The sequence below is a fragment of the Pseudochaenichthys georgianus genome, unplaced genomic scaffold (assembly GCF_902827115.2).
Source record: "Pseudochaenichthys georgianus unplaced genomic scaffold, fPseGeo1.2 scaffold_533_arrow_ctg1, whole genome shotgun sequence".
Lineage (NCBI taxonomy): Eukaryota > Metazoa > Chordata > Actinopteri > Perciformes > Channichthyidae > Pseudochaenichthys > Pseudochaenichthys georgianus.
The window spans coordinates 20,894-33,586 of record NW_027263094.1 but is presented as its reverse complement, the minus strand read 5'-3'; the positions used below and the strand labels follow the sequence as shown (position 1 = coordinate 33,586).

General features: G+C 43.4%; 1 protein-coding gene and 1 pseudogene across 1 annotated transcript; one reads left to right on the top strand and one right to left on the bottom strand.

Annotated features, from left to right (window-relative positions):
- The window catches only part of LOC117443081 (integrin alpha-11-like), a 47,154-nt pseudogene that overhangs the window by 27,656 nt on the left and 6,805 nt on the right, over positions 1–12,693 (bottom strand).
- LOC139433504 (uncharacterized) lies at positions 10,026–11,996 on the top strand. Its single transcript, XM_071202539.1, has 4 exons — positions 10,026–10,638; positions 10,702–10,881; positions 11,786–11,824; positions 11,974–11,996. Exons 1-4 carry the CDS (start codon positions 10,026–10,028, stop codon positions 11,994–11,996), a joined length of 855 nt encoding a protein of 284 aa, XP_071058640.1.

The following is a 12,693-nucleotide window of genomic DNA, read 5'->3' as shown; positions in this document are numbered from 1 at the left end:
AGGACAATAAGTACCGTGTGCAGATATCAGACACATGGGTGGAAAATGTGTCGTCCCAACATGAGTCTGACTTCTCCACCAACTTTCCTGGAAACAAGTCGAAGGGTTTTCTCACTTTCCCAGGAAACTCCTGACAGACCACAGTAAATAAATCCTTTGGATCCACGGACAGAACAACCGGGTCCAATCCGTCTCCACCTGAGGCGTCCAAATGCTGTCAGAAGCTGGAAAACCCTTTAAAGTTCCATAAATTATGTTGATAGTCATTTAATCATAAGATCTATCGACTTATAGTCTGAAGTTCATCACCACGGTCGTTTAGCCAATCTGTCATCTTTAAATTTCCACTGAAACACAAAATATTTGAAACACATCGTTCAAAAGTTCCGCCAGCTACAGGAGACGCTCTCTTGCTGAGACAAAACAAACATTGGATCCAGTACGAACCTCCATTCCTCCAATGGTAAAAAAAACAAGAACAAGTCAACAGATTAAGAAGATTTAGACACACCAGTTCAAACTGGTTTCTATAGAGAATATGAGACCAGTAAAGACTGGTTTCAATAGACAAGAAGGGCTGGTTTATATTGATGGTGTTGGACCAGTACAAACAGGTTCTATAGCTATAGACAGGCCGGTTCAGACTGGTTTCAATTGAGAATGTTAGACCAATACAAACTGGTTTCTATAGTTTCAGGCAGACCAGTATGGACTGGTTTTAAATAATGGTGTTGGACCAGTACAGACTGGTTCTATAGGGATTGTAAGACCAGACCAGCACAAACTGTTTTTTTTAAACATAAGCAGAACTGTACAGACTTTTTTCCATAGACAAAGACCGATTGGTTTCCGACCGATTGTTAGACCAGCACAAACTGGTTTCTATAGATAATATAAGACCATCAGAACTCTTCCTTTGGAAGAAGTCAAACAAGTACAGACTGGTTTCAAATGATGGTGTTAGATGTAAGATCAGACCAGGTCAAACTGGTTTCTATAAACGTATGCAGAACTTTACAGTCTGATTTCTATGTGTGTAGACATACTGGTTTATATTGGTGGTGTGAGACCAGCACAAACTGGTTTCTATGGATAATATAAGACCATATAGACTGGTTTCCATTGATGGTGTTGGACCAGTAAATACAGGTTTCAATAGACGAATACAGACTGGTTTCCATTGATCAGTAAAGACGGTTCTATAGGGATTGTAAGAGAAGACCAGGACAAACTGGATTCAATAGACGCAAGCAGAACTTCACAGTCTGATTTCTATACATACGGATGGTGTGAGACCGGTACAGACTGGTTTTTGGGTGGATGGATATTGAACTGGGTTCCTCACCACTGGCGCCCTCTGGCCTCGTGCTGCTGGACCGTGTATCCAAACTGGTTTTCTTTGGAGCCGGAGAAGACCTTGAAGTTCTTCGTGTCAAAGTTGAAGCAGAGCTGAAGATCTGAAACCCAGAAGAAGAGGAAGAAGAAGAAGAAGAAGAAGAAGAAGAAGAAGAAGAAGATTATTATTATTATTATTATTATTATTATTATTATGGAATATGGAATGAAATGACTCGCCAATAACTATTTTGAGGAAAGATGCAATGCAGTTTTTCAACAATTAGATAATGAAACGATAATTGACATTTTATTTTCAAAAATCTGTTCAAACCATCTCAGAATTCTGAGAATCATTTTCTTTTTTTCCCAAAAAACTCGGAACCTGGAGAAAAAATAGAATTTTGACTTTTTTTCAAAGAATCTCAGAATCCTGAGAAAAAACTGTTGTGCTTTTGGTCAGAAGTCAGAAGGCCTTTACCCTCTTCACACGTCTCATCGAGGGTCACTCGTAATAACCAGGTTGTAACTTCCCAACGAGTCTCAGAGACGTTCTTGTTTAAATGCCTCAGTGTCTTTGAGCCAGGCACTAAAGTCATACAGCCTGTGACCCGGCCGTGACCCCTGACCTCTGCAGTATTTCCTCTCAGTGTCTCACAACAGCTGTGGGATTTAACTCAGAGCCAGCGCTGACGAATCTGTGATGAATGAACTTCTGAGGCCAAAGATGAGAGAGCAGTGACGTGTTCGACGAAGAGAGACTCTGTCCTTTTTCCACAACTTCTTTTCACAACAGAGAAGTACGGCCAGTGGCGACTGGTCATTAGGGGCAGGTGGGACACAGCCCCACCTAGTGTCAGCAGAAAGTATTACAAATAATGATTACAAAATAATGCAAAAAAATATATATATATATATATATTAAATATATTTTAACATCATGTTTAATCGTCTGATTCGTCTCATTGCTGTTTCAGCCTGTGCTCTTCTAATGAGTGTCTACAGTGTGTGCCTGTTGAGCTGTTTAGAGCCATGTGGGACAAAACCCGATCCTGCCCCTCCCTCTCCCTGTCTGAGTGAACGGTGACTGGAAAAACTACACTGCGCATGCTCAGAGTATTGTCCTATTTTGGCCCATTCCCAAACCGCCCCCTACACCCTACCCCTACCCCTACACCTACAACCCTACCCCTACCCCCTACCCTACACCTACACCTACACCTACCCCTACACCTACACCTACACCCTACCCCTACACCCTACCCCTACACCCTACCCCTACACCTACACCTACACCCTACCCCTACCCCCCACACCTACAACCTACCCCTACACCCTACCCCCTACACCTACACCCCTACACCTACACCCTACCCCTACACCCTACCCCTCCGTTTGCACGTTCACACGGAGGGTCCGCCATATTGAGGGCTGTTCCAGAGCAGCGAGTGTGGAGCGGGAGTGGGCTATCAAGCCCTCAAGCAGCGAGTCTGCAGCGGTGCTGACTTGAGACCGGTCTCTCCCTGAGCGGAGTCACGCTGTGTGTGTCCTCAGGAAACAAGCTGTTTACAAGTAGTTCCAGCAAACATCCACAGATAAACTGCGATGTTAGCGACCTCATGATGACCTCATATGTTTTAACTTAGGATCAAACCTGTGTTCAGTCTAGAAAAAGGTAAATGTGTGCATTTTATTATAAAGTTGTGTATATTTACAGACCGTTGCAAAAACTAAGAAGCTTATAAACATCAGGTTTCAAACTAAAAGAGCTTTGAAACACAATGAAAGATGTTTGGAGTTTTATTTGAGTTATTCATTTAAACTTGTTGTCAAAGAGAAGCTGATTTGAAACCGTTGTTACAAACAGTTACGGCACTTCCTGTTTGTGCCGGAGAGAGGGGGGGGGGGGCGTCCCAAAGCTTGCTGCTGTGTTTACTCCATCTGACAGAAGGAGCCTCGTAGAGCTGCGAGTGAGGCTGCAGACGGAGTTCACTCCGTCACAAAGGGGGAGGGTGGAGGGAGGGGTTTGGGATTGGGCCTTAGTGTGTGTGGCAAAAACTAATGACCATAGGGGCAAAGAGCTGCCATCCCCACCATACGTCATCTCACATACTTCAGAGCTGATTGGCTGTAAGTACGTGTGCCGCGAAAAGTGTGGTGTGTGAAGAGGAGACGAGAGAGCTGCAGTGAGCGTCCTAAAACCAGGAAGTGAGCTGCGCATGGCTTCCCTCCACAAAAAAGCAACGAGATTTCTCCAGAGGATTTTAGAAAATAGCTCCAAATAAGATCTGTGGAAAAAAACCTGTTAGATAAATGCACGTTTTGTTCAGCCGGATAATATCCACATGTCTACCCTACTTTTATCATTTTCGAATCATAAATCCATCGATTAGATTAGATTTATGATAGACTTTTGAAACTACAAGAAGATAAGGAGGACTTTTACAAAAAAGTAATAGAGATGTTTGTCCAGAGGGATAGCATGGACTTCATCTTCAAGTCAAGGTGAGACCGCCATGTTATTGAAGATGGGATCTTACTAAGAGAACAATTCAATATTTAAATGATACAATTACATTGTTTGGTATCCTTCTGTTGAACTGTCTGTTTAAAATTAATTGAAGCATCAGACTAAAGGACTTTTGAAAATAATATTATATTTTGATTTAGGTCCAAATATAATATTTGTAAACCTGAAGAGTCGGAGCCTCAGCAGCCATGACCCTCACTGCAGAAGCTTATATATATATATATATATATACATCTACGTTGGTTGTGCCCCACCACTTTAGTACAAATAGAAACTCCACTGGATATATATATATATATATATATATATATACTGTATATGAGACTCCATATATTTGAAGACTCCTGTGCTCTGTTGCATACGTGTCTATTTTAGGTTTGAAAAGCTGCAGTCAACAGTTCAAGGGCTTTCATTGTTTTGCTTTCTCCCACTTGGTCATTAAATCACTGATGGTCATTTATCAGGAAAATCATTTGTTCAATATTTTGTCAAGGCACCAAAAGAATATCAAGATGTTTTACTTAGTTCATAATGTATTAATAATGACGTCACTTTCCATGGCCTGGCGTCGGCAGAGGAACTGAAAACAGAGTCGGCAGCAATGAGGATATTCTTGTTAAAAGGGAAAGAAAAGTCTGTGATGTTTTTAAAAAAAACTCCAAATCATCTGCAGAAATAACACGTTTAAAGATGGAAGTAATTTAGTGCCCGATGTCAGCAGCGTCTGTCACTTCCTGCAGACGGAGGACTAAACGTTTCCTGTATCAGCTCGGAGGTTTTATATCAGTATGTAGTGTCTCTACTTTAAAGAGTCCTCTCCTGCTGATGCTCAGGTGTACATCAGTATGTAGTGTCTCTACTTTAAAGAGTCCTCTCCTGCTGATGCTCAGGTGTATATCAGTATGTAGTGTCTCTACTTTAAAGAGTCCTCTCCTGCTGATGTTCAGGTGTATATCAGTATGTAGTGTCTCTACTTTAAAGAGTCCTCTCCTGCTGATGTTCAGGTGTATATCAGTATGTAGTGTCTCTACTTTAAAGAGTCCTCTCCTGCTGATGCTCAGGTGTATATCAGTATGTAGTGTCTCTACTTTAAAGAGTCCTCTCCTGCTGATGCTCAGGTGTATATCAGTATGTAGTGTCTCTACTTTAAAGAGTCCTCTCCTGCTGATGTTCAGGTGTATATCAGTATGTAGTGTCTCTACTTTAAAGAGTCCTCTCCTGCTGATGTTCAGGTGTATATCAGTATGTAGTGTCTCTACTTTAAAGAGTCCTCTCCTGCTGATGTTCAGGTGTATATCAGTATGTAGTGTCTCTACTTTAAAGAGTCCTCTCCTGCTGATGTTCAGGTGTATATCAGTATGTAGTGTCTCTACTTTAAAGAGTCCTCTCCTGCTGATGTTCAGGTGTATATCAGTATGTAGTGTCTCTACTTTAAAGAGTCCTCTCCTGCTGATGTTCAGGTGTATATCAGTATGTAGTGTCTCTACTTTAAAGAGTCCTCTCCTGCTGATGTTCAGGTGTATATCAGTATGTAGTGTCTCTACTTTAAAGAGTCCTCTCCTGCTGATGTTCAGGTGTATATCAGTATGTAGTGTCTCTACTTTAAAGAGTCCTCTCCTGCTGATGTTCAGGTGTATATCAGTATGTAGTGTCTCTACTTTAAAGAGTCCTCTCCTGCTGATGCTCAGGTGTATATCAGTATGTAGTGTCTCTACTTTAAAGAGTCCTCTCCTGCTGATGCTCAGGTGTATATCAGTATGTAGTGTCTCTACTTTAAAGAGTCCTCTCCTGCTGATGTTCAGGTGTATATCAGTATGTAGTGTCTCTACTTTAAAGAGTCCTCTCCTGCTGATGCTTCAGGTGTATATCAGTATGTAGTGTCTCTACTTTAAAGAGTCCTCTCCTGCTGATGCTCAGGTGTATATCAGTATGTAGTGTCTCTACTTTAAAGAGTCCTCTCCTGCTGATGTTCAGGTGTATATCAGTACGTAGTGTCTCTACTTTAAAGAGTCCTCTCCTGCTGATGTTCAGGTGTATATCAGTATGTAGTGTCTCTACTTTAAAGAGTCCTCTCCTGCTGATGTTCAGGTGTATATCAGTATGTAGTGTCTCTACTTTAAAGAGTCCTCTCCTGCTGATGTTCAGGTGTATATCAGTATGTAGTGTCTCTACTTTAAAGAGTCCTCTCCTGCTGATGTTCAGGTGTGTATCAGTATGTAGTGTCTCTACTTTAAAGAGTCCTCTCCTGCTGATGTTCAGGTGTATATCAGTATGTAGTGTCTCTACTTTAAAGAGTCCTCTCCTGCTGATGTTCAGGTGTATATCAGTATGTAGTGTCTCTACTTTAAAGAGTCCTCTCCTGCTGATGTTCAGGTGTATATCAGTATGTAATGTCTCTACTTTAAAGAGTCCTCTCCTCTGATGTTCAGGTGTATATCAGTATGTAGTGTCTCTACTTTAAAGAGTCCTCTCCTGCTGATGTTCATGTGTATATCAGTATGTAGTGTCTCTACTTTAAAGAGTCCTCTCCTGCTGATGTTCAGGTGTATATCAGTATGTAGTGTCTCTACTTTAAAGAGTCCTCTCCTGCTGATGTTCAGGTGTATATCAGTATGTAGTGTCTCTACTTTAAAGAGTCCTCTCCTGCTGATGTTCAGGTGTATATCAGTATGTAGTGTCTCTACTTTAAAGAGTCCTCTCCTGCTGATGTTCAGGTGTATATCAGTATGTAGTGTCTCTACTTTAAAGAGTCCTCTCCTGCTGATGTTCAGGTGTATATCAGTATGTAGTGTCTCTACTTTAAAGAGTCCTCTCCTGCTGATGTTCAGGTGTATATCAGTATCGTAGTGTCTCTACTTTAAAGAGTCCTCTCCTGCTGATGTTCAGGTGTATATCAGTATGTAGTGTCTCTACTTTAAAGAGTCCTCTCCTGCTGATGTTCAGGTGTATATCAGTATGTAGTGTCTCTACTTTAAAGAGTCCTCTCCTGCTGATGTTCAGGTGTATATCAGTATGTGGTGTCTCTACTTTAAAGAGTCCTCTCCTGCTGATGTTCAGGTGTATATCAGTATGTGGTGTCTCTACTTTAAAGAGTCCTCTCCTGCTGATGTTCAGGTGTATATCAGTATGTAGTGTCTCTACTTTAAAGAGTCCTCTCCTGCTGATGTTCAGGTGTATATCAGTATGTGGTGTCTCTACTTTAAAGAGTCCTCTCCTGCTGATGTTCAGGTGTATATCAATATGTAGTGTCTCTACTTTAAAGAGTCCTCTCCTGCTGATGTTCAGGTGTATATCAGTATGTAGTGTCTCTACTTTAAAGAGTCCTCTCCTGCTGATGTTCAGGTGTATATCAGTGTGTAGCGTCTCTACTTTAAAGAGTTCTCTCCTGCTGATGTTCAGGTGTATATCAGTGTGTAGCATCTCTACTTTAAAGAGTTCTCTTCTGCTGATGTTCAGGTGTATATCAGTGTGTAGGGTCTCTACTTTAAAGAGTCCTCTCCTGCTGATGTTCAGGTGTATATCAGTGTGTAGCATCTCTACTTTAAAGAGTTCTCTCCTGCTGATGTTCAGGTGTATATCAGTGTGTAGCGTCTCTACTTTAAAGAGTCCTCTCCTGCTGATGTTCAGGTGTATATCAGTGTGTAGTGTCTCTACTTTAAAGAGTCCTCTCCTGCTGATGTTCAGGTGTATATCAGTGTGTAGCGTCTCTACTTTAAAGAGTTCTCTCCTGCTGATGTTCAGGTGTATATCAGTGTGTAGCATCTCTACTTTAAAGAGTTCTCTCCTGCTGATGTTCAGGTGTATATCAGTATGTAGTGTATCTACTTTAAAGAGTCCTCTCCTGCTGATGTTCAGGTGTATATCAGTATGTAGTGTCTCTACTTTAAAGAGTCCTCTCCTGCTGATGTTCAGGTGTATATCAGTATGTAGTGTCTCTACTTTAAAGAGTCCTCTCCTGCTGATGTTCAGGTGTATATCAGTATGTAGTGTCTCTACTTTAAAGAGTCCTCTCCTGCTGATGTTCAGGTGTATATCAGTGTGTAGTGTATCTACTTTAAAGAGTCCTCTCCTGCTGATGTTCAGGTGTATATCAGTGTGTAGGGTCTCTACTTTAAAGAGTCCTCTCCTGCTGATGTTCAGGTGTATATCAGTGTGTAGTGTCTCTACTTTAAAGAGTCCTCTCCTGCTGATGTTCAGGTGTATATCAGTATGTAGTGTCTCTACTTTAAAGAGTCCTCTCCTGCTGATGTTCAGGTGTATATCAGTATGTAGTGTCTCTACTTTAAAGAGTCCTCTCCTGCTGATGTTCAGGTGTATATCAGTATGTAGTGTCTCTACTTTAAAGAGTCCTCTCCTGCTGATGTTCAGGTGTATATCAGTGTGTAGTGTATCTACTTTAAAGAGTCCTCTCCTGCTGATGTTCGGGTGTATATCAGTGTGTAGGGTCTCTACTTTAAAGAGTCCTCTCCTGCTGATGTTCAGGTGTATATCAGTGTGTAGCATCTCTACTTTAAAGAGTTCTCTCCTGCTGATGTTCAGGTGTATATCAGTGTGTAGCATCTCTACTTTAAAGAGTTCTCTCCTGCTGATGTTCAGGTGTATATCAGTAGTGTAGCTCTCTACTTTAAAGAGTTCTCTCCTGCTGATGTTCAGGTGTATATCAGTGTGTAGTGTCTCTACTTTAAAGAGTTCTCTCCTGCTGATGTTCAGGTGTATATCAGTGTGTAGTGTATCTACTTTAAAGAGTCCTCTCCTGCTGATGTTCAGGTGTATATCAGTATGTAGTGTCTCTACTTTAAAGAGTCCTCTCCTGCTGATGTTCAGGTGTATATCAGTATGTAGTGTCTCTACTTTAAAGAGTCCTCTCCTGCTGATGTTCAGGTGTATATCAGTATGTAGTGTCTCTACTTTAAAGAGTCCTCTCCTGCTGATGTTCAGGTGTATATCAGTAGTGTAGTGTATCTACTTTAAAGAGTCCTCTCCTGCTGATGTTCAGGTGTATATCAGTATGTAGGGTCTCTACTTTAAAGAGTCCTCTCCTGCTGATGTTCAGGTGTATATCAGTATGTAGTGTCTCTACTTTAAAGAGTCCTCTCCTGCTGATGTTCAGGTGTATATCAGTATGTAGTGTCTCTACTTTAAAGAGTCCTCTCCTGCTGATGGTCAGGTGTATATCAGTATGTAGTGTCTCTACTTTAAAGAGTCCTCTCCTGCTGATGTTCAGGTGTATATCAGTATGTAGTGTCTCTACTTTAAAGAGTCCTCTCCTGCTGATGTTCAGGTGTATATCAGTATGTAGTGTCTCTACTTTAAAGAGTCCTCTCCTGCTGATGTTCAGGTGTATATCAGTATGTAGTGTCTCTACCGGGACAGACGGTGTGTTAGACGGCAGTGACATCATGAACCTGCTGATGGACGCATTCCAACACTTGCTCTGCTCCAGCTGTGTTCACCTTGCAGCTGCAGCTCTGAGGCTTTGATCCTGATCAAGTGTTTGAGTCATGTTTAAAGTTTCACTTCTTCATGTGTCTGATATTAGAGTTCACTTTTCATTCAGGAAGTATGAGGCTGCGCTGTCAGTAGCTTCTCCATGTCTGTGATTGGTCGAATGCTCCAGATCCCACCCCTCTCATGTGAACACCTAGCTAGAGAGGACACGGCTGGCTGAGCGATCCACTTGATAACCCGCGTCGTAGGACCGCTTAGCGAGAGCGCGTGTGTTCTGGATTAGGCCAACCGGCTAACTCCAACATCCAGGTTAGGTTGAACCGGCTTCGTAGGACAGGCCTCTGAGCCGGCGGGTGGTAGCTGATGCTCTCCTTCCACAACAACAACAACAACACGGTGACTGATGTGTTTCTGCTTTAACGATCCGACTAAAAGCCACACAAAGTAACCCCCCCCCCTCGTCCGAGTTCCTGGAGACGAGACGGGGAAACCTCCCGACCTGCAGCCGTCGCACTGAACTCTGATCGCATTAAAAAGGTCATAATGCTTCAGCTTCAGTGAGACGTAATTCAATCGGAGCGAAACAGGAAGTCGTCTCTGGTTTCTCCCGCTGGGATCCGGGAGCTCTAAATATGTGGCTGCTCGTAAACACCGGAACCAACGCTCCCACTGGCATTCCTCTCACCTGCAGTCAGCTGTGGTTTCAGGTTTCATGCTGCCGTCCACTTCCTCCCCGACCACCTCCTCCCCATCCACCTCCTCCCCGTCCACCTCCTCTCCATCCCCATGCACTTCCTCCCCGTCCACTTCCTCCCCGTCCACCTCCTCCCCATCCCCATCTACTTCCTCCCCATCCACCTCCTCCCCATCCCCATCCACTTCCTCCCCATCCACCTCCTCCCCGTCCACCTCTCCTCCCCGTCCACCTCCTCCTCGTCCACTTCCTCCCCGTCCACCTCCTCCCCGTCCACCTCCTCCTCGTCCACTTCCTCCCCATCCACTTCCTCCCCGTCCTCCTCCCCGTCCACCTCCCTCCCCGTCCACTTCCTCCCCGTCCACTTCCTCCCCATCCACTTCCTCCTCCCCGTCCTCCTCCCCATCCACCTCCTCCCCATCCACCTCCTCCTCGTCCTCCCCATCCACCTCCTCCCCATCCACATCCACCCTCCTCCCCTCCACCTCCTCCTCATCCACATCCACCTCCTCCTCATCCACCTCCTCCCCGTCCTCCTCCCCGTCCACCTCCTCCCCATCCACCTCCTCCTCATCCACCTCCTCCCCATCCACATCCACTTCCTCCCCGTCCTCCTCCTCCCCATCCACCCTCCTCCTCCTCATCCACCTCCTCCACATCCACATCCACCTCCTCCTCATCCACCTCCTCCTCTCCACCTCCTCCCCATCCACTTCCTCCCCGTCCACCTCCTCCCCATCCACATCCACCTCCTCCTCATCCACCTCCTCCCCATCCACCTCCTCCTCGTCCACTTCCTCCCCATCCACCTCCTCCCCATCCACATCCACCTCCTCCTCATCCACCTCCTCCTCATCCACCTCCTCCCCATCCACCTCCTTTCATCATCCACCTCCTCTCCACCTCCTCCCCATCCGCCTCCTCTCATCGTATCCAGTGCCAGGAGAGCTAATCCAAAGACCTCATCACACCTCCTCTTCATCGCATCTCCTCATCAAATCCAGATCTTCATCATCATCATCACAGAGTCTAGACCCCGGGGGGTCCCTATCTGCTCAGGATCGGGGTCTAACCGCCAAAGACTTAACATTTATCACATGGCGTGTCAATAAATGTTCTTTAAACAAAATGAAGTCTCTCCTGATGGAATTGTTGCTTTGAGTGCCATTGACATTATTCTCTAGATGTTCACTTTATTCTCAACAATGGTTTAATAATTGACTTTAATTAGAACTTTAGAATTTAACTTCATTCCCAACATTTTTACTTTATTTTTCACATTGACTTCACTCTTCATATTTTTACTCTATTCTCGAGAAATATTTCATTTTGGACCTTGACTCTCTTTTTGACAATTTGGACATTCTCCACGATTATTGAATTCTTCACATTGACTTTCTTCCTGACCGTTTCCATTTATATTGTCAACATTTACACTTTATACTTTAAATACTTATATACTTTCTGCGTTTTTACCTTCACTTTTTAATTTCTTTTTCAGGCATTACTATTGACATTGACTTCATACTTCACATTTATTCTCTCATCACTATTGACTTTTTTATTGAAATTATTTTTTAAATGTTTTAAGACGCGAAAAATTATTTATAATTTCACATTTTAGTGCAAAACATACTTTAATAATAAAACCCATCTCACCTGGCAAGAGCAGCAGAAGGAGGACGTGCTGGTAATCCATGAGGCTGTTTGAAAAGTCAATACTGAGAGTGTGTGAGAGTGTGTGTGTTGGTGGTGGTTTGATTCTGTCCTCTGCTGATGTGTGAAGGAGAGAGAGTCGGAGAAAGAGGAGGAGCAGAGTAAACACACCTCTCACACTCACACACACACACACACACACACACACACACACACACACACACACACACACACACACACACACATCTCTCTGTATTTAACTTTCCCAACAGAAGCTTTAAGGTCTCCATTTTTTTCTTTGCACAAACAGGAAATGCCTCAATCAGTGACTGAAGACCCTGGAGAGAAATAACTGGAGGACTCTTTAAAGTAGAGACACTACATACTGATATACACCTGAACATCAGCAGGAGAGGACTCTTTAAAGTAGAGACACTACATACTGATATACACCTGAACATCAGCAGGAGAGGACTCTTTAAAGTAGAGACACTGCATACTGATATACACCTGAACATCAGCAGGAGAGGACTCTTTAAAGTAGAGACACTACATACTGATATACACCTGAACATCAGCAGGAGAGGACTCTTTAAAGTAGAGACACTACATACTGATATACACCTGAACATCAGCAGGAGAGGACTCTTTAAAGTAGAGACACTACATCCTGATATACACCTGAACATCAGCAGGAGAGGACTCTTTAAAGTAGAGACACTACATACTGATATACACCTGAACACCAGCAGGAGGGGACTCTTTAAAGTAGAGACGCTACATACTGATATACACCTGAACACCAGCAGGAGGGGACTCTTTAAAGTAGAGACGCTACATACTGATATACACCTGAACATCAGCAGGAGAGGACTCTTTAAAGTAGAGACACTACACACTGATATACACCTGAACATCAGCAGGAGAGGACTCTTTAAAGTAGAGACGCTACATACTGATATACACCTGAACATCAGCAGGAGAGGACTCTTTAAAGTAGAGACACTACACACTGATATACACCTGAACA

Coding starts and splice junctions, on each gene's coding strand:
- LOC139433504 (XM_071202539.1), top strand. CDS start 10,026: ATGCTGCCGTCCACTTCCTCCCCGACCACCTCCTCCCCATCCACCTCC. Junction 10,882..11,785: donor ATCCACCTCCTCCCCATCCA/CCTCCTTTCATC, acceptor TCCTCTGCTGAT/GTGTGAAGGAGAGAGAGTCG. Junction 11,825..11,973: donor GGAGAAAGAGGAGGAGCAGA/GTAAACACACCT, acceptor TTGCACAAACAG/GAAATGCCTCAATCAGTGAC.